Genomic DNA, 21,449 nt, shown 5'->3' with positions numbered 1-21,449 from the left:
AAAATGCTTTCTTTGGCGATTCATTCGGGATCTGTGACTGAAAACAGATTTTTTCAGCTCCAAAAATTTATAAATGTTTGATTACCAGGGATGTCAGTTTGCTGTAGACTCCCCACCCATCTCTCTTTATGTTGACTTCTTTCTGCTATGTATCCAAGGAGTCTGAAACAAATATTGTACATACAAGTACAAGTTCTGCATGTACATGTAACTATAATCAGGAATTTCACTCAAACACCTGTCAAAAATTTATGAAAAAAAAATTCTTAGGCAAATTTTACAACCTGTATTTATGATAAAAATAATAATATAAAAACGCAGACATACTTGTAATTGATGATGTAGCCACTGTTATGAAGAATAGCTGAATAGAAATCTCTGAATTCAGATTCTGTGGGTTGTGTGTTGACTCCAAAAACTTCCCCAAACCTGAAACAGTTGCATTAAAGATGTCATTGTTGATAGTTCAGCCACATTCTATGCAATTTCAATTCATAATAATCATTTATTATATACATCAAACTTTAATTCAGTACAAGAGATTCCAAAAGTTTAAAAATCAAATTGAAGAGACAATGAAAACACCTACCCTCTTTTGAAGGCCCTGTAGAAGGACAATCTACATAGCACAGCTCCCAGGTACGGAATGGTCAGCAACTGAAACAATTAAGCAGCGGGTTCTGAGCTTAGCTGCTATTGGTAGGCGAACAACTATTTTCATTAAAGTGCTTCTCAATTAAGTAATATAAAAGGTGCATGTACTTTCCAAAATAAAAATGATTACATTCATTTATGTAAAATAAATTGAATACTTACTTTTTGTGAAGGTCGAGGAAAATTTGTTTCTGGAAATATGCCTAAAAATAAAGAAATATCAGTATGTATAATACATGTACATAATTATGATTATTATCTCCCACGGTATGTGACAGGAGAATATTTGTCCAAAGTTGGATAAAAATCACATCTCAAAAAACAGGGATTTATCTCTAACATTAAAATCCCACACCCACTCTTAGTAAAGCCTTTGAATTCCATGTCAACAGTTTTGAGCAAGACACATAGTAAAAGTTATGTCCATGTCATATCAGTAAGTATCATAAGTAATATCCATTGGTAATTTACTACATAGTTAGGCAATATCTATCGGTTATTTTTTTTGCATATTTACTGTCTAGTGTGTTGTCTTACCTCCATTACTTAAGCACAAGGAAAGAATATTCAAGTTGGTCGCTTTCTGGTTGAATCTGATTAAAAAATGAATAAGCAGGCGAGTGATGATACAGTCTGGCATTATTTTCTTTACATACATGTACCTCAATGTATTTCAATCATACGATCATGGTTTTCTATTCCGTTACGTTTCTTTCATAATTTACAAAAACCAATACAAATACATAACATAAGAAGGTTAGATCAACATTTTTGAGTTCTAGATAAAGATATCGAATCAAACCTTGCTAATAACTCCAGTGCCACTGTATCACCATAGTCATGTGACAAAAGATGGACTTGTGTAATTTTTAGTTTCTTCAGTAATTCCTCAGCAATGTCTGCTTGTTCCATGATAGAGTATTCATGATCAACCTGGAACGTAGACAATCCAGTCAGAAACTAACACAGCCAAGTGTTTACATGAGTGGGGATCCAAAAGACGGCAGTAACTGTCAGTATTCTCAGTACTGTGATTTTATGGGCCAAATCATTTACACTTTTGTCTTTTTCTGACTTTCTCACTCTCTGACTATTACCATGATCTGTATCTCTTTTAATTTGACCTTTTAATGACATAACTCTCTCTCTCTCTTTTATTTTTAGCAGCATCTTATGAGAAAAATTCATAGGAATGAAAATCTGATCAATTTAAAGCTTTGGGTGAAGCAGAAGGATAGGGCCTGGGTGGTTCCTTACTGGTTTATCACTCAGGCCAAAGCCAATCATGTCAAACAGGACCACCTCACTGTGCTGCTTCTCTAGACCTCCAAGCACCTGTCACAAAAAATTACTTTTTACAATAACACAATTGATTTAAGCAGAACCCACACTATTTTCTCATACCCAACAAATAGTGACACATGGTTTAATCACTTCACTTTGTCTTGCTTTATATTCCTATCTTTTATTATAACATATACATGTACTGGAATTCATATTTTCAAATTCTTAAAAAAATTAGTCTGGAGCCAGTCTAATACAATTTTAAATGCATTTGAAAAACAAAATTTAAGATGATTGCACAGAACATTTGAAGAATGTACCGGTATATAAAAACAAGGGGCAGCTTCTTTCCCATCAGTTGATTTGGAGAGGGCAAATAAACAACTTTTATAATACATAAAAGGTGGCCTTATTTTCTTTTTGTAACCACATGCAGATAGGCTAAATGATAGACAGACAGAGGGACAAGCAGCCCAATAAACAGGCAGACAGACCTTGCTCCAATCATGACTAGATGAAGGGAATCCGTGTATGGTCAGGACAGGCCCTCCAGCGGGGTTACTTCCCTTTTCCACTGCAACACAAACACACGTACATTGTACACCATTATGTCATTCCTATTTGACAAAGCTTCAACTTCACATAATCCCAGATATAGACGGAGAGACATCACATCTGATTTTATACAAATACTGACTCTAAACTTTAATTGACTTTTCAAAAGATTTGTTCTAGACTATCAGATCAGTATTAATAAAGTATATTATTATTAGAAAGTATTTCCAAGTTCAGTGTTACAATTTATTCATATATACTGATGAAATCTTTTGTTACATTATGTTAACATCACAATTAAAATTATAGATAAATACAACATATATATATTTGCATGATGATTGTTGGTATTGTCTACATGTCACTTGTGGTACATGTACATGTATATGTATATATGATAGAGACAATGTTAAATTAAAAATCTTTAAAGACCTCTGTAAAAGATATCATGGGTCTTGAATTTGAAATACCCTCCTCCATTCTTCCACGCTGTCATGACAGGGGTAAGAGGGGGGAGGGGGTAGTTGACAAAAACGACGGCCAAAATCCCCACCCCAACCGCAACATACAGCCACATCATCACAAGTCAAATATCACACCAGGCTCACAAAAAATCTGCAAGAGAAAATATTCATAGAGCTGTATGTATTATGATGGGTAAGATTATTGTATTAAACGTGCATCTCTGAAAACTATTTATCATAACTATTGGATTTTTCAACACTTTTGATTACTTTCATGATGACTGACAACTCTTAAATTACAAATGTACTGTGTATAGATCAGAATTAAATACATGCATAAGAATATACAATGAATATGGATCATACTTCAATATACAGGTGATTCATATGACACATCCCAGGCACACGTAAAACATTGTTTTTAAAAATGGGTGATGGGGCAGACTCATCCATAAAATCTTGACAAGAAAAAAACAGAAAGTAGGAAATTCCTGAAATCACTAAAATCCTTATTCGGGGAGGGGGGGGGGGGAGTTTATACTTAGCACTTCAATTTCACTGTTCATTTCCTCTTTTCACTTCATGGAGTTGGCCCCCCCACTTTTTTGGGAGTATATAAAAAATTGATATGAAAATAAGGAAATGAGGAGTGAAATTGAAGTTATTTATATATGTTCGCCAGCCCCCCCCCCCCCCCCCCCCTTAACTTAAGATTTTCCTTTTTTTTTTTTTTTGCTTGTCAAGATTTTTTGGATGAGTCTGGTGCCTGTTTTACACGGGGTCGCAAAAAGTGGGGGAGGGGGGATTCAGTTTTTAAACATGTAAATTTAAGAAAAAGTGTTTGCTATGACGAAAAGTGGGTGGGGGTGGGAGGCAGGCCCCGCCCACTGATGCTACGTGCCTGCATCCTGCATGTAATACAGTATATGCATGAGATCTCATTGAACGAGATAAAACGGTCACTGTCATTTTATAAACTGCAAAACTATATACAAAGGCCTACCTGTAGGACTTTCTTCAGCAAATCTGTCCTCAACTATCGTTGTCATTCGTATGCACACAGTTTTTCACCTCATGACCAAACCGTCGACCTAGTTTGTCACCCATCACTCCATATGTAAACAAATCCCAGATTGCACCGTTGAAGCTCCCGCTAACGTGTTGACGCAAGCTCAGTGCTTGATCTCGCGGGGTGACGGAAGCAAACAGTTTTCAAGATGTCAGCCGTCAGCACCGCTAAAGCAAAGAAATCCGATGTTTGTATTACAATTCTTTTAATCTTAATTTTACGTGAATTTTAATAGCCTTTATGTTTAACAACACAATTGGAGAGTCTGTAAGGCATGAGATACAAACCCTAATTGTATTCTATTGCATTTCAGCCGCTTTCAAAGAAAACTCCAGAAAATCCCAAATATGCACATATTAGGCATACTATCGATACAGGTTAGATATATTTTTGTTTATTGCATATCCAATAACAATATACATTCACACATGCAAAGGTGATTTTGAAAATCTTAAAATATACACAGATTTCAATAAGACGTTTCGAATTTCCTCGATTTTAGTTTACATGTATAGACACATGTATACTGTAAATTTAAGAACGCCATAACATAATGTAAATTTATAGTAACATATCACGAAGTATGCAAAATCCATATATTCATTTTAACACTTGGAATATTAGCTATCGCTGTAATGTCTAGCATCTATTCCTTAGCTTTGTTAGATGTTATTGACGACAAAATCATAGATGATATATATAATATGTTTTACGGTGTGACCGTTGGGGCGAGCGCAGAAGGAACCACACATCTGTAATCATTGTTAAATGGAACCCGTGGACTTGTCCTAACCAAAAAACTTGGGCTTTGTTTGAAAACTTTTACCGCCGCAAGGAACCCAAAGTTATTGAACTTTTTTTTCAATGGTCCCTTCCTAGGCTTATACATTTAAACAAACTACCATGCACTGAGCATTAATAATGATCATTAAAATCAGTAAACAATAAATTGTGTGTCTGTGTTATCTCTCATTTTGTTCCTTGTTGTTATCTGTGTTTTAATTATTTTCCTCTGAGACATCAATTTTGTTTTTAATCTTTTTAATTTTTGTACGTTATATAAGCGTTGTAGACATGTGCCCTCACCCTTTTTTAGTGTGTGTTATCTAATTTTATTTAAAGGTTTGACCACATATGTAACTATAACAAATACATGTAGATATTTTTAAATTAACAGTTTATTTTTTTTCTTTTATTTATTCATTATAAAATGACGTGGCAGCACGTAGATCGAATAATGATTGGACTTTTCTTTTTTGATAATTTTTTGTCACCTAACCTAACGTATGCATATATGATTGGATCAATATGACAGTAAATTTAGCATGGAACTTGCATGTGTATTTACTGAGCAAAAAAAAAATCTTCAAAACAAAACTAATCAGCCAAAGAGTCACCGTTAACACTGATACTGAGTACTTCCTACATGATCCAATACATATGCTTGATCCACCTCTAAATGTATCGCGGGAAATTAAAACGCGAGATCTTTGTGACGTCATAGTTAACATTCTTTTGCGCTCGACAGTTTTCGTAAATTGTCGGACAAATTCGGAGAAGGAAATGACGTCATATGTCATCAAAAGTTCCGTTTTTTTACGTAAGCTTATGTGTTGTTTACTGTAATGTTTTTAGAAGGATTTTTTTTTATTGTTAAATGAAAATGATGTATGCTATGTATAGGTAAGAATTTTCCGTAGAAACACTTTCTGTTCCACCATGTTGCTATGCACCGCAAAGGATCACTGGGATAGTAGAACGTTTTCACGTGGCCTCATAAAATTTTCTTTGAACAATGTGCAGATTTCAACTCGAATTTCCTCCGTTCGTACACGTTGTCTATGGAGCTCGCTACGCGAGCGGCGCTTCGCGCCGCCTCGCTGTGCTCGCTATTATAAAATAAGTTTATGTGATTTCTAAAATAATTTAGATCTATTGTCTTTTTAATGAATGTTCTGTCATGTATTGATGTATTGTTCGGTATTTAAAAGAAAATAAAAATAATTAAATGATTGCTATGAATGATTGTTGAGAATGAGAATGAATCCTGTGAATCAGTCAGAATGTTTTTAGTTGTTGAAATTCATTGTACAAAGATGTACATTTATGAACAAAATATAATTTATATGTATTTACAGTTTTCCAAATTTCAGGTTTCAGAAATCTTATTTTGTAAATTTTTGTCTAATAGACCCCTTCTCAATAATTACAGTACTGCTCGTTAGCAGGACAAATTCATATACTTTACCAAAGTTTTACTTAGTAGATAATTAAATGACATAAATGAAACAATTGATGTTACACCATATTTCACCAAACTATTATATTATTTTGCCCTGCAAAAGAGCAGTACCACTGTTACTGTGAAGGGGTCTATGTATAATAAAACCACACTATTTAAAGTTCCTACCTCCATCTTGTGCTATGTAAGAGGAAGGGGGGGGGGGGTTTACACAGGAGACTGAGGAGTGAAAAAATAATACATCCATTTCATTTTTCCAGCAGATGGTTTCCAAATTTAAAACTGCATCACTGGCTAAAATCTAATTTTTTTTTTCATGGTAGCTAGAAATTAGATTTTACCCAGTGTTCCAGCAAGCTACAATATATTTATAGCATTACAGAGTTTCTTTTTCATGCAACTTGAACATAAGATACTGTTTAACGAGGCCGAGTACAGAACGAGTACGCACGCTTTCGCGCAGTGTTTCATTTGTATTGTGACGTCATCTTTTTGCTTTGTTGACGCCATGGCGTGATAGTTTCAATTGCAGATCGGTATTCAGTGAAATTTGTTGAAAATAGCTCGTTTGATGCATAACATTGATATTATATTGTCGAAAACACTTAACAGTAACCATGTATTTTTTTTAATGACCCTTAATATGTGATGTTATATATTTATTTATTACTTAAATATGTCTGAATGTTTTAAACATACTAATATAAAGATCACCATTTCCGCCTTTGTCAAATAAAAAATAGCCATTATCTGACAAACTGGGAAATTGGGCATACAAAAAAACAACTTTGATAAAACCCCTGGAACAAACCAGGAGGTAAAAGGTTTTTTTTATTTGACCATTTGATGCCTTTTAGCAATAACTTTAATATGTAGAACAGAAAAAGAAATCCCTAGGGCAGAAGTTTAAAAAAATTGTAAAAAATGTGCAAAATTGATCAAAATCCCATAGGGTCCTATGTTTTATAACTAACAAACTTTGAGATGACCCCGTAAACAAACAGTATGGTAAACGTCTTATTTTTCTATCTTAAAATAGTAATTATATCAGTAGAAATTCATGTAAAAAATTTCATTCAAAAATCTAGGGCATAACAAATTAGACCCGGCCTCGTTAAAAAAAATACATTGTCATTTCTTCATTTGTCAATATGTGCATCACTGTAAACCTTGCTTCTGGCAGAAAATTGATGGTAGGGCCCAGAGAGTAATCTATGCAAAGTTCATTCAAAGGGCAACTACTCTAAAAGTAATTTCAAAGGGCAACTACATGTACTCTAAATATTTTAAGAACTAACGGAATGCAATTTTGGTTTAAAATATTATGAAATGTTTGGATGAGTAGATGAAGCATTAGCCATATTGACAAATATTGATATTGATTCTCAATTATCACCATAGTCGGTACGGACATATAGAGATATGTCTTGCAGTCTGACAGTACCTTTGGTCCATAAGAAAGCAATTCATTTTACAATAGAGCGTAATCTAAGCATATCCAAGATAAAAGTCCAGTGGCTTATTGTACATGGAGAGGAAAAAATATGGCTTGGTTCCACACCATCGTTTTATCTTATTTTTTCTCCTTAGTACATGTATGCACCTTAAATATACACTCAAGTTGGAAATTTTGACGCATTGATTCCAGAAAGAAATTGTGAATACTCTTTGAAATTCAATTAAAAATGATTTGAAATATATTTTACAGGTGCAAGTGTCACTAGATACATGGAAAAGATTGAAGATATCAGGAAAAGTAAGTACATTTTCATAAAGATTTATAGATCTCCTGGTTAATGGTCCTCCACACCTTCTGAAAGAGTTTCTCATACATGTCCAAATTATCTTAAAGATATGGAATTCAAGCATTCATTTGACTTGAAATGACAGGAAAAAAGTGGTCAAGTTTGGAGGCTGGAAAATCAACTTTAGGAAATGTATTGCTCTTCATTAAAAGACTCCCTACTTATTTGAACTCTGGACCTGTGGGTTATTATACTAAAGCTATAACCATATACATGTATTGCATTACAGAGATAGACACTCAGATTTTGTGACATAAACATGCAGTTTCTCAGAGGGTTAATTGAAATCGCCATGATATGACGTACTGTCTTAAAAAGTAAAAGTCACAGGGTATCAAGGACCCTTAATTGACATTCCCCTTGTACACAAACTACTTGTAATCACCATGTCTCAGACTTTCTGAAGAAAGAGTTGTCCTTCTTTGTAACAGAGTGAGCAATCATGTTCAATTATATTATGTATATAGGCTTTGTTTTAAAATAGATAAATCATTGGCTTTCTTTGGAGAATAGTTTTGATGGTAGTAGGGAGTTGGAATGTACATACAGCTTACTCCACTTATATTCAACTCGCTTATTTTGAAATTCCGCTTATTTTGAAATAGAAATAAATCCCCAGTTTTACCTCTCATATTCTTTGCATTGATTTCACGGATATAATGAAATCGGTTATTTTGAAAAATCGCTTATATTGAAGCGACTGATCGGTCCCCAAAGGTGATAAATAGTTGTTTTTATAACGGTTATATTGAAGTTCTCCCTGGCGGCTGTCGTCACGGTTGGTGACAGTAATTATGCCAGACTGACCAAAGGTGTGAATTGATAAGTTCTCTTCATGTGTGTTTTTATACTTTTATTAAAAAGTGAAATTTATTCACTGTTTACTTTTTTGTTTTTACGAATACGGATGTATTGAGGCTAGACATAATATGGAAACCCCACGGAAAAGAAATACCTTATCTCCGGACTCTAAATACAAACTTGTTATGGCTAATGATGAAAGAACAAAGCCTAAATTCGAAATAGCTAAGGATTTTGAGATTATCGCGTGTACACTTACGATGATATACAAGCAGCGTTCAGCAATATTTGAAGCGTTTGAGTGTGGTGATTTTTCTCTAACGTTTTTCTAAAACGTAATAGAATGCGATCCGAGATTATGATGAGTTTTAAGATAGTAACAAAACGAAACTTACAAAACTTTCGGATATAATTTTAATCAAACTTTCAAGGACTAATGTTCCATGTAATCCATTTATTGTAATAGATAAATGATGATCTAATAATTTGTTTGGGTTTGGTTTTCTATGCTTACATTGGGATTGAACTTTAAAAAATGGCAGCTTCACGTCAGTCAATTTTGCTTACATTGAAATACGGATATATTGAAATAATTTGCATGGTCCCCTGAATTTCAAGTTGGCTGTACATGTATTAGTTTCTTTAAATCAATTTTCATTTGTTTTTTTTAGTAATTAATTTGAGCATTATGACACCATCCAAACAATATGCTCATGCGGGTGAATATGCAAATTATAGCATCTTTTTCTGTACTCTGTATAATGTAAAAGATGATTAGAGGCTTTTTCTTTTTTAGTTTATAATTAAGCATAGTAAAATAGCATATAAATATCCTGTGTTTAAATAAATCCCAATTTGGTACAAGAAACTCTGACATTCTCTTTATTTCATAGCTCATTCCTATTTAAAGGACAATAGGAGCAGGGGTGTCAAGTCCAGGTGTTAATTAAGTCCATTTTGTGCAATGTAGTTCACACTTTAAGAATGGCTCAAGTAAGAAGTTTGTTCAGTAAACTTGAGGTCTTGTGCAGGTCTCTTTGTCCAAAGTCCTTGGTATCGCCTTACAAAATGTGGTCACCATCTCAGTGCTTTCCAGTCTGAGAATGCATCTGCCTAGTTTTTGATTTTGTTGGACATATATTGTCAGATTGCACCTTGGGGATCTTGTTCCAGCTGCTTCAAAATTCTCCTCTAGCATTTCCTGGTATTAAACAAAACAACTCCAGATTTTTATCATTTGTTTACTCGACCACTGTGACATATTTAATTTTTGTGTGTGTATTTCTTGCCTTGATAATAAACCCATGATCAATTAGCTGAATATTTTAGGAAATGTAAAAATTACAATTATTTTTCACAAAGTAAACAAAATAAAACTTTGCACTTCGTGCATATCTAATTGTTTTATTGATTAAAATTTTCATACACTGTCAACCTTCAAATGATCTGGCTCACAGAGTTTCTGTGCATCTTTCTGTCCTTCAACATCTTTCTAGTTTGTCCAAACAGTATCACAGTGACTGTCTTACTGGCTTAATTACAGCATGCAAATGTTTCAATTTAGTGTGGTTGCAAATTTTTATTATGAAATACTATATACAAGGAAACATTTGACCCCATTTTGTTTTTGCCCCTTCCCCCCATTGTCAGTGGGCAAATTTAAGGCTTTTTCTTTCTATATAAACACATCTATGTTTGAGTGAATTCAAGATGGGGCGAAACCGTTTGCAAGTGATTACAAGGACAAAAATGACTCTGTGTACAGTTACAAAAATTCCTTCAAATTGGTACAGTTTAATGTTTGAGCATTGAGTGACTTACAAGTGAAACTTTCTACCATGCAGTTAAACATTGATTTATTGTTAATTAGTGAGTACTGGGATTGTAATGCTAGATATTTTGATTCCTACACAATGCCACTGTACTTCAAAGTTAATCTGTAAACTACGAGTGGATGATCAATAATCATATCAATTAAGGGTCAATCTTGGCAACAATGGTTTGTTTCCATTGGTCAGTAATATAAAACTAGTCTCATATTGAAGCTATCCTCTCTTCATTCAACCGCAGTTTGTGCATTACATACATCTTAACATGAATGTACTAAGCTTTAATTCCAGGTATAATGTCCATCACAGGACTTTGTTATATAATTTATGATAAAAGTCATTCAATTTAGAGTCTGAATAATATAACTCCATTTCATGGCTTTTAGTACTGTGGCATTATTGTCTTCAAAATCAGAGTTTATTTCTCTAATAAACACTAAAACTAGTAAGACATGTACTTTATCGTCTGAATAATCAGTATGTCACTTTGATGCAAAAGTACTGTAGTTAAATTAGTATTTGTTAGTGATATATTGTGTGTAGTCATGTTGGTTCCCTAATAACGAAATTCCATTATCATGATTATTGAAAGTTTATTTTACATCATAGATGAAATGCAAAGGAAATTTGACACTGCTCATAAATTACTTTGGAGCTATATCTCCAAAGGGCCAAAAAATGCCAGATTTATTTCACAGAAGATGTTTAAAATGTATTTTGAAAAAATATTTTGCTGAGATTTTTTTATGGAATAAAATAATTGCATGAGGAATTAAATAAAAAAAATATTTCAATAATTACATAAATAAGTTCTAAGTAAATTTGCTTCATTTTAGTTTACATTCTAAATAATCATAATCGCACATGAATTTTTTTTTTATCCATTTTGAATCTGTTTTATAGATAAATATAAAAGCTAAGGAAAACTAAAAGCTTTATATAATGGAAATTTACAAGTAATTGCCATTTTATAATGGAAATTTGCAAGTAATTGCTAATGTACATGTATATTCTAGAATGTCTCATATTCCATTAGGAAAACCACAGTCTTTGGGATTTAAAGCTGTTGGGGTAGTCTGACTTTAATAGTTTCCATTTTGTTCGTGTTAAAGGGTATATCGCCTCTGTATTGTGTAGCGAAAAGTGTAACAGAATGAACTTATGTATTAGACCAGCCCCTGGAACTTTAATTTCTATGTCTATGGGTTTGGTAATCTTCCTAATATCCATAGCTTAGTATTTGATTAAGATGAATATCCTCTTATGACCGCTATTGAGAAGTGATTAATAACTTTGATCTGTTTCAAACCGTTTCAGTGAGTGAGTTACGTAAAATATCCTCGCCGCTTAATCAAATACCTGAATGTGTAGAGTGCTGGGGTCCCTAGAATTAACTCGTATATAAAGCTAAGTTTTATTTGATAATGCTAAACAGTAGATTAAGGCATTATATCTTAACATTATGCTGTTTGTTTGAATGTCTTTTCTTGTGTTGACTCAAGAGAAAATCTTTTATGCAGTGGTAATGAAAGTGTCGCCTTTTGCCATTGGTCGGATTTCCTCCCTGGTAACAATATTGACATGTGGAAACTGACGCTCTTGCGCTGCAATTAAATTTCAATGGAAACTCGTGGCTAATAGGTTAACAATATACATTATTAATACACAGCTATTGATGTTTTTCATCAAAACTTTGGATCACTGAAATATTTTATCATGGAGGTAGATATTTTATGATGCAGTGGTGAAGTAATTAATCTGGGATTAATTACAACGTACATCAGAGAAACATTTTGTTATACCGGTACATAGGAACTCTTGAATTCAAAATGCCAAAGAAAGGAAACCCTGCGGATTATAATTCTAGCATCTTTTCTCCCCGTTTACCGCCTATAAGGCCAAAACTTTTCAAGGAAAATCGTCTTCAGTTGTTTGAAATTATTAAGGATGCTGAAAAAGGTAGGAAAATGGTAGAGGCTATATCTTCCCAGGTTTATTTAGATTATGATACACACATTTGCAATTTTTCAAGTTTGTCATTTTACTGTGAGAATATTCTATTCAGTTCATTATTATTTTTGGTTGATGTTAAAAAATTTTTGCATGCTTAATTTATTTGGTATATATTTATATATACATATTTGTAATTGTGGTCATTTATGAATTAATTGCCACAATTTTTATTTTTGGAAAATTAACAAACAAAAAAACTCATGTTGAATGCAACCAATAATTTTCCATTTACATACCTATGTAAAAGTTTACATTGTCAATAAGATCAATATTCACATAGAAATTGACAGGTCTTCGGGTGTGTTTCTTTGCTTTTTTAAAAGACCTCAGAAACAATGGTCGTACATGCCTAGGGGAACTAGAGTCGGCTGTAGAGAGTTCATATCTCTTCATGAATTTATTTGAAATGTTTATTGACTTAGAGAAAAAGTTTATTGACTTAACCTTTGCAACAAGTGATAGAGAAATGTTCCTTGATGCAATGTCTTTGGACATAATACAAGAATTGAACTCCCCCCTGTGAGGGGCCAGGGTAGACATTTTTACACAGAGTTTATAATATTAAATATTCTTAATGCTCTCAAAAGACAGTGGGGGTTTTTATCGATTCAAGGACATTATGAAGGATTTCACTTTTCTCCTCTATATCCAAGCTATTGATTGAAAAAGAATTTTATTGCACCTGTATTGAATTATTGAGTGCCAAATATGTATCTGATCAGCATATTTCAAACATGTTTTTACAGTCTGTTCACGCTCCTTGATGCATTTTTTAAAAACTAAAGGCAGAACCTTAAAAACTATTGAGTGCTATTGTTAAACTATATTTTAAAAGCTTCCAGGGTTAAGTTGTTTTAACTATCAAATCAATAAAGTCTCAAACAAATTTTATCCCTCTGAAGCTTTTAATAGAGTTTTCAAACATGAAAGAAAAAAGAAACAATCAAGAAAATGAATTGTTCATCTCTTGTTGACCAGACAAAGTTAACAATCTCAGCTTATTCAAGAGTGATCAGTATGTAATAAAAATGGTGTGGTAATTATGTAGACTTGCTTTTCAAGTTGACCATTATAAGTTTTTCGTTGGTTGAAGGGGAGGGGGACATCTTAATAATGGAAGTTTATATGAATTAGAAAGTTAGAGGAGAATTCAACTTAAAAGTTAAAAGTTAGGAAACTGGCAAAGGAACCATAAAACTTGTACCAGCTTGCTTTTGTTTGAACTGCTTATTCCTTTTGTAATTATTGTGAGACTGGGATCAAAAGTACCTACGGTAAGCTGGTCTAGAATTTGTGGTTCTGAAGCCCAAATTTTGACTCTCTGTAGAACTTATTTATTGTTGGCTGAGGATGATGACTTCAGCATTCAGAGGTCCAAAAACTAGGCCGTGACAAAAACAAGCTGTATAGCTAGCAATACACTGTACCATGAAGAGGTCAGCTATATAGCAAGCTATACCATCAGGTCCACAAAAACAGCTGTAGGTCAGCTATATAACTAGATATACCATATAGGGGTCAGCTATATAACTAGATATACCATATAGGGGTCAGCTATATAGCAAGGAATACCATTTGGAGATTAACTATGAAGCTAGCTAAACCATAAAGGGGTCAGCTATTTAACAAGCTATTCCATAGAGAGGTTAAGTAGCTAGCTAAACATAAAGGAATCAACTATTTAACTAGCTTTACTATAAAGAGGTCATCTGTATAGCTAGCTACACTACAAAGAAGTCAACTATGTCGATTTCTAGTCTAAAAAGAGGTTTACTTTGTAGAAAAGGTTAGCTTATTGGACCTAACTAGACAATTTCACTTATGATCTCAGTCTCACTTTTAATAGGGTATACTGTTCAGTTAGGCTAAAATCAAGTGAACTCTAAGTTATACGGCCCCAGACTGAGTCAAGCTCAATATTCTTTGGCTATGAAAAGGAGAAATAGTTAAGGTAGATTAAAACCAACTAAACTATATCACAAAAGTTAGCTAATGCAGCCACAAAGTGGCAATCTAACCCAACAATAAACAAGTCACATGTCAGTTAGCTGTTCAATGAAGAGGTCAGTTTAAGTAGACCAAAAATCAGTCAGGCCATGCTTTGTTTATTTAATGAGATCAAAGGTCAATTAACTGGATCGTGAAAATTTCATTTAATTCTATATACCATCAATAAAATGAGAAGAAACTCTATGACAAGTGTTGTTCAGTGACGTTTGATATTTGCAGCTTTTTGATTTTTTTACTTACACTTTTGAAACATATAGACTATTTTTTTAGTATTCACTAATTTGTTGATTATATAGTGTTTCTTATTTTCAATATTTCCAATAATGAATATTCAATTAGGTCAATGGTATAAACACTGGTGGTCAATAGCGGTGTAACTAGGGACCTCGATACTGACCATTCACTGAGGACTGTTAGTCCTTGCAGCTTTTCTCCCACAGCATGAGATCAGCAGCCACCCAGTCTTCAGTTTTGAATGAGTGAAACAGATTGAAACACACTTGAGTTTTTATTTTATGAATAAAATGTATACTGTTATAACCAGGCACATGTTCTGTGCAGTATTGGTTTGGGTTTTTTACATGCTTTATGAGATCAATAAGTTAAAATAGCTATTGTTTTAATTGCAGATTACAGATTTAAAAAAGATGAAGTTTTCAAACGGATGAAGGTCACCACATTTGTACAGTTGGTAAGTTATTGTACAGAATAGTATGTTATTGACATACAGAATAGTAAATTATTGTACAGAATAGTATGTTATTGATGTACAGAATAGTAAATTATTGTACAGAATGATAAGTTATTGTACACAGTAGTAAGTTATTGCATAGAATAGTGTGTTATTGTACTTCTGTACATGATTGTAAGTTATTGATGTACAGAATGGTTATTGTACACAATAGTAAGTTATTGTACAGAATAGTAAGTAATTATACACAGTATTAAGTTATTGTACAGAATAGTAAGTTATTGTACACAAAAGTAAGTTATTGTACACATAGGTAAGTTAATGTATAAATCTGATACTGGTACAGAAAGTATCAGTATCAAATTAAAAAATTCTCGTGTCCTGTTACCAGTAAATCAATATTAGTTTCAATAGAAAAAGACAGAAATAAGAACATTTTATACATCTAGTAGTTGTAAATATGGGGTTCATGTAAAGTAAGAGGTTCAAATCTAAACTAGAAGGTAATAGTTCCATTAAAATCCAAATGTAGCCTTATTTCTAAATATTTTTGTTTTGATCTCAAACATATTATGAAGAAAATAAAACCCTGTGTAAAAAAAGAAATTATAGGTGAATCAAGATTTCTCTTGTGTTTTCAGATTGCACAAGTGGCTGAGTATGAGGCCAGGAACAGCACACAGTCTACAATAGGTAAGTACTTTGTATAGGTGTAGCTCCTTATTAATGCTACATATTGCAATGTCATGATTCTTTTACCTGAGATACTCAGACAGCTGTTCTATCGATACACAAAAAAAAGTAAAGCTCTCGTAAATCAAGTCTTTGTGGGAGAAAAACTTCAGCAAACTGTTCTCAATGTAACCAAAACTCAAGAGTGGTTGTCAGTCTATGAGGGTGTTTAAAAGACACTCTCAATCTCACAAAGAATATGATGATGTATTTGTATCATCTTGTTGGAGTATGCTCTATTCTAAAAAATATCTTGGTGGAGTATGCTTAATGATAAAATTATCTACTTGAAATCGCTGCATTAGGTTGTAATATTTACATTGACTGTTAATGATTTGATTTATTTTGACGAGTTGATTGATTTCAACAGGTAATGGTAATTACACTGATCGGCCAGACACGGCTGATCTGGAGGTTCAGCACATACAGAGGGGGAGCCCCGCCCCCTCACTGGCGGTCACTGAGGGGGACTACGGTGATGGACCCCGTACGGGGGCCAGGTCAACACTTCAGGGGTAAGACGGTCAGGGATAGAGGTCTCTGTAGAGCATTATCGTCGAGGGAAAATGGCTGAAATAATTCAGATAAATGTGAATCAAGTTCTATTCAAGAGTTTACGGTGTTTGAAATAAGAATCATTGATTTTGAAGAAAATAAATGCAGAACAAATAAATGTGCATCAATAAAAATAAATCATTGAGAGGACATTGTATTCAGATACATATGTTAGAGAAGTTTTTAGTATAGTAATGTGCCTTTTTAATTTTTTTTTTTATTATCGGTAATTAGATTCAGAAAAGTAGAATTTAAATGTTTGTCTTGAAAATATTTAGTTTAATCTTTGCCTAAAACTTTCATACCCATTCCTCGCAGGTTTTAAATTCTTGCTTTTATTTTTTCTGACAATAGTAAAGTTTATTAGTACATTTATCAACAAAAGTTTTACAATTTTATATTGTCTTTGTTTCAAAGTGTTGGAATTTGGGAACTGCGTACAGGCATTAATAAGAAATTTATAGTAATAGATTGCTGTCTTGTTGCTGTTAAGTTTTGCTTCAAGAACATAGTTTAATGTATGAGATCAATATTCACATTATCCAAGCTATAAGTACATACATTAAAACGTCAATATTTTCATACTTTAGAGTTGTGAAGGGGGTGGGGGAAATAGATTCTGCACGGCCACCCCAGGCTCCCTCCAAGGTGGAACAATTCAGCTGTCCGTATCTATTGCTGGACATCAGGGACACAGACTCCTTTGAGGACTGCCACATCATCACAGGTCGGTGGAATTCTTATCTATTGTTTATAGGGTTATTTTTGCCCCAGTTTTATTTGCCCTAAGCTTCTACACTTGCAAACTATTACACCCGGTTGTGAACTTTTGCAGACACAGTGTGTTAAAAAAGAGATCAATAATTTGAGACATTTCAGTTTGCCCAGTCTTAAATTGGACCACTGACAAAGAAGGCAAAAGGTGTGAAAATAAGATATGGGGCAAATATTTCTCTGTATATGTTATAGTTTTTTTGGTATGTGTCAAAGTGATCATTTTATTATATTGGCAATAAAGTCTTTTGGTTCTGTTTGTAGATAAGTTGGCGTATGTGTTTTTGCGTATACTGACAGTTTTTAGGTAATTCCTGACCGAGTCTGATCTTGTTAGAAAGTTACAGAGACAGCATTATTCATTCTTTTTTGTTATAACAGGGATATACATTTTCTGTTTAAATACTAAATGAAATGCAAGATGAACTGCAGTATTTGAAGTGCTAGAATTTTATATTTATGCATGAATGTTCATGCTTTCTTTATCTTTGCAGCAAAAAATTACCCGACATCAATGTTATCCAGGGCCACCAACTATGAATCTAAAGACATGCTAGCATTTGTATCCTTTGTTGTGTGACTAGCAGAACTATATGACTAGCTTAGCTTGTAGGGCAGTATGAACGGTTAATGTTACATGTACATGACTAGCTTTTAGGGCGATTGGAAAGGTTCATGTAATTCCTATTAGAATATATATCATTCTTAGGTGTTAAAGTCAAAAGTTCTCGATTTTCAAGCAATTTTGTATATAAATATATACTCGCTGGAATTGTTTTTACCAGAATATGTAATGCTAAGAGCGCAGTTTGCAATATCATACTGGTAATTATAAACCACTTAGCTTGTGCCATGTATATGTTTTTGATGAACGACAAATATTAGGTAATTGAGGTTTGAGAATAATGATGGAGCCTTAACAATTGTCAGAAAAACCAGCCAGGAAAAATCATAGTTATATATGACGAAGACGAACGACTGGGACCAAACGCAGCCACGACCCTGGTACAGCGCGGCTACGATAACCTGTTCTTATTATCTGGAGGTCAGACATACATTATGATATCTGTGCTATAACAGGAATAATTAGAATCTGCTGACTTAAATATCTGACAATTTGATGAACTGTTTTTTCTCTCTCCGTCATCACAATTCCAGTTTCATTATGTATTAATTGATTATAATAACTAGTATGGTATATAAATAAAGGGGAATTATTGTCAGATTATACGTGTATGAACTGGTGTTCCTGTGGGATTGAGAGTAGAATCATAACTTTTAAACATTATTTATATGTGTAATAAGTGTTTACATCTCATACAAGGGATTAGATGTATTGTTTCTTTGGACGTAAGGATAGCTAAACTGTACCCTATGATAAATTATGGTTTATCTAGTTAGAGTAACAATGTCACTGTACCATCCAATGAGATTAAATGTATACATTGTTGTTTCTGTAGGAATGAGGATAGCCTATCGGTACTTCCCTGATGGTCTCATGACAGGCACACCTAGTCAGACAGTCACTGAGAATACCAAACCCCCCAAAACCAAGGAGAAGGCATCCCAGAAGTCCTTCACGACCTTTGACCTGGAGAAACTCCACACCCAGTTAGACAGCCAGTTGTCTGACCGAAGTGTAGGAAGTAAGTCAACAGTTCTCTCCCTTCACTTCCATCTCATCTGAATAAAGATGTATTACTTAACAAGATTTTGAGGGTTCTTTTTTTGAATGTTTGAAATGAAATTGAAAAAAAGTCACTGATGATACAGTTAGCAGGATTACAGTTTCATTTAATACTTAATACATTTAAAATATGGATTTACCCCATAAAAATTTACCAATCAAAACACAGGGTTTTTTTTTTTAATGAAGTCTAGGATATTTATGTAATTATGGCATGTAATAAATGATGACTGTTTTATTTTAGGCAGGAGTAAGTATAAAATTCTATGTATGCTATGTATATTAACTATTAGAGGTTAATATTTCTCAAAGGAAAATAACTCTAGAATTAGAGAGATCTTTACTGATATAAATAATCAGATTTTGAACTTAATTAACATTAATTTGTGTTTAATCATGCAATAGAAACAGTGAAAACTCTTGGAATCAGTTTGAAATCCTTGATCAATATAAAGCTACAGATGTATCATTAATTCACATAATACGTACATCATTCTTTTTATACTGAACTAAAAGTCTTAAATGGTGATCAGACATTGCTTCTGAATTCCTACATTTGAAAGTTTAGTTACAAAAAATACTGGTACTCTTGCATTTGATTTTTTAAAGTAAATATAAAAATTGAGTGTGCATGTATATATAAACGGCATGGTTTTAAAAAAATATGTTTTTGTGCATTGTTATTGTCTTTTTTCAATGGAATTGACTTTATAAAGGATGACAGATTATTTGTCTGTTATTATGTAAACAATGTCATTTTTAAACGTGTGCAAATGTTTAAATTATGCATGGTTTGATTTAAATGCCAAACATTGTTATTCCAATTGGAATTGCTTATTGTAAGAAAGCAAAACAAAATTTTAGTTTTAATTGCTTCGTCAAAATAAAATGATAAATATAAACTGAATGGAATAAACCAATGCGATAGTCTTATATTACTATCTTTAACATTGAAATTTTATAAAGAAGATACAAGTAACCACATTCAACAGACTGGATAATGACTTGTATCAGACTGATCTACTCTGTTCTTCTCAATATGATATTGATATTAAGAGGGCTTAATGGGTGTGGCCATTAAAGGCTATATTTACCTCCTTTAGATGAAGAACTCAGTATAGAGATAAAGGAAAATGTTCAAATTATAAAGTTAAAATATTTAAATTTTTTCTTTACTGAATGATAGTTAATGGCCAAGAATATCATGTTTAAAGTTTAAGGCAGATCTGACGGTTGATTTATTGATCATCCAGTCTCCTTTCATGCCCATTTGATGTTGTTTTTTGGAGATTGAAATATTTGTTCTCTGATTGACAGGTCGGTTGTCCAATGCGAGCACCGTGTCCAGTCGGATGGGACATACCAGTACGTCACGCGTCAGTAACGTCTCCGGCTCAGTCTCCGGACGTCCTCCCTTCAAACCCTGCTAGCCACGTCCTGTCTATTCCAAGGTCAGTTATTGAAGTACCTCATATTTATTATCCTTAAAGAGGAAAATGCAAACAACATTTAATTTAGCTTTAAATATAGTAGCCTACTGAACTTAAATTTTCTAAACACGACTTTCTTCATGAATTTTACAGGTCAGATTCTATTGAAGACCAAGAAAGACAACTCTATTTCAAGAAACATACTATACAGCAGAGTTGTCACCCTTATGCCATTTTCATTCTGCTGGACTTGGAAATGCACTCAAATTCATCAAAAAAAACTTGATGATGTCTTAATATGAACTTATTGATGAACTGTTTATTTTGAGGAGTACAAATCGACGGATTTGCACGCCATTGAAAATGTGTTCTATCTAACCAGTGACCACATTATTCCATTTCGTCTTGTCCGATGAAAAACTTTGATTTTGCACAGTCTTATGAAAGGTACACTGTCACTGGTGCAATATAATCACGCGAACCATGAGAATGAAAGAGCTCATCAATGAAACTGTTGATTGGATTATTGATTATGTCTTGAAACTTTTAACGTAAATTGTAATTAGTTGTAATTAATTTTTTTTTAACAACGAATAAGAAAAACATTATTATACACAAAAGTGTGTATATTTGAACTTTTAAAAGCTCATGTATTCTTCCTATACGTAGTTTTAGCCCATCCTATGCACTAACTCTCAGAGATCCGTCCAATAGTATAAACCAGAGAGGAAGAATTTCCCGGATTTTAGTGGTGTGAGAGAGAAGACTAATGTCAGGAGTGGTGAGAGATCTGAATGACTGTGAATGTAATTATTTATTTTTGTGATTAAAACTTGTGTATTCATGTTTACAAA

The 21,449-nt window shown here is 33.2% G+C and overlaps 2 protein-coding genes across 4 annotated transcripts in view; one reads left to right on the top strand and one right to left on the bottom strand.

Moving 5' to 3' along the window:
* LOC105317665 (mesoderm-specific transcript homolog protein) overlaps positions 1 to 4,111 on the bottom strand; it is a 5,107-nt gene extending 996 nt beyond the window's left edge. The window contains exons 1-10 of one of the 2 annotated variants that reach the window (XM_011414379.4): positions 3,961 to 4,111; positions 2,926 to 3,108; positions 2,433 to 2,512; positions 1,912 to 1,989; positions 1,457 to 1,587; positions 1,192 to 1,247; positions 817 to 857; positions 590 to 657; positions 328 to 429; positions 86 to 162 (exon numbers count right to left, since the gene is read on the bottom strand). In XM_011414379.4, the coding sequence (XP_011412681.3) occupies positions 86 to 162; positions 328 to 429; positions 590 to 657; positions 817 to 857; positions 1,192 to 1,247; positions 1,457 to 1,587; positions 1,912 to 1,989; positions 2,433 to 2,512; positions 2,926 to 3,073 (781 nt within the window). In that variant the 5' untranslated portion in view covers positions 3,074 to 3,108; positions 3,961 to 4,111. The remainder of the gene's footprint in view (positions 1 to 85; positions 163 to 327; positions 430 to 589; positions 658 to 816; positions 858 to 1,191; positions 1,248 to 1,456; positions 1,588 to 1,911; positions 1,990 to 2,432; positions 2,513 to 2,925; positions 3,109 to 3,960) is intronic. The other variant, XM_020062967.3, reaches the window with a different exon arrangement.
* LOC105317666 (centrosomal protein of 41 kDa) lies at positions 4,094 to 21,449 on the top strand. 2 transcript variants are annotated; one of them, XM_011414381.4, is made up of 12 exons: positions 4,094 to 4,213; positions 4,340 to 4,403; positions 7,977 to 8,024; positions 15,356 to 15,417; positions 16,059 to 16,110; positions 16,520 to 16,664; positions 17,295 to 17,431; positions 17,973 to 18,040; positions 18,409 to 18,523; positions 18,939 to 19,124; positions 20,483 to 20,616; positions 20,749 to 21,449. In XM_011414381.4, the coding sequence occupies exons 1-11, from the start codon at positions 4,175 to 4,177 to the stop codon at positions 20,593 to 20,595; spliced, it is 1,029 nt and encodes a 342-aa protein (XP_011412683.2). In that variant the 5' UTR covers positions 4,094 to 4,174; the 3' UTR covers positions 20,596 to 20,616; positions 20,749 to 21,449. The 2 variants fall into 2 exon arrangements, with proteins under 2 accessions (XP_011412683.2, XP_065937147.1); XM_066081075.1 differs by lacking the exons at positions 4,094 to 4,213; positions 4,340 to 4,403; positions 7,977 to 8,024 and adding an exon at positions 12,269 to 12,662.

This window comes from Magallana gigas, chromosome 4, assembly GCF_963853765.1.
Source record: "Magallana gigas chromosome 4, xbMagGiga1.1, whole genome shotgun sequence".
NCBI classification, from domain to species: domain Eukaryota; kingdom Metazoa; phylum Mollusca; class Bivalvia; order Ostreida; family Ostreidae; genus Magallana; species Magallana gigas.
The sequence above is the reverse complement of the archived record's forward strand: the minus strand, read 5'-3'. Positions and strand labels throughout refer to the sequence as shown.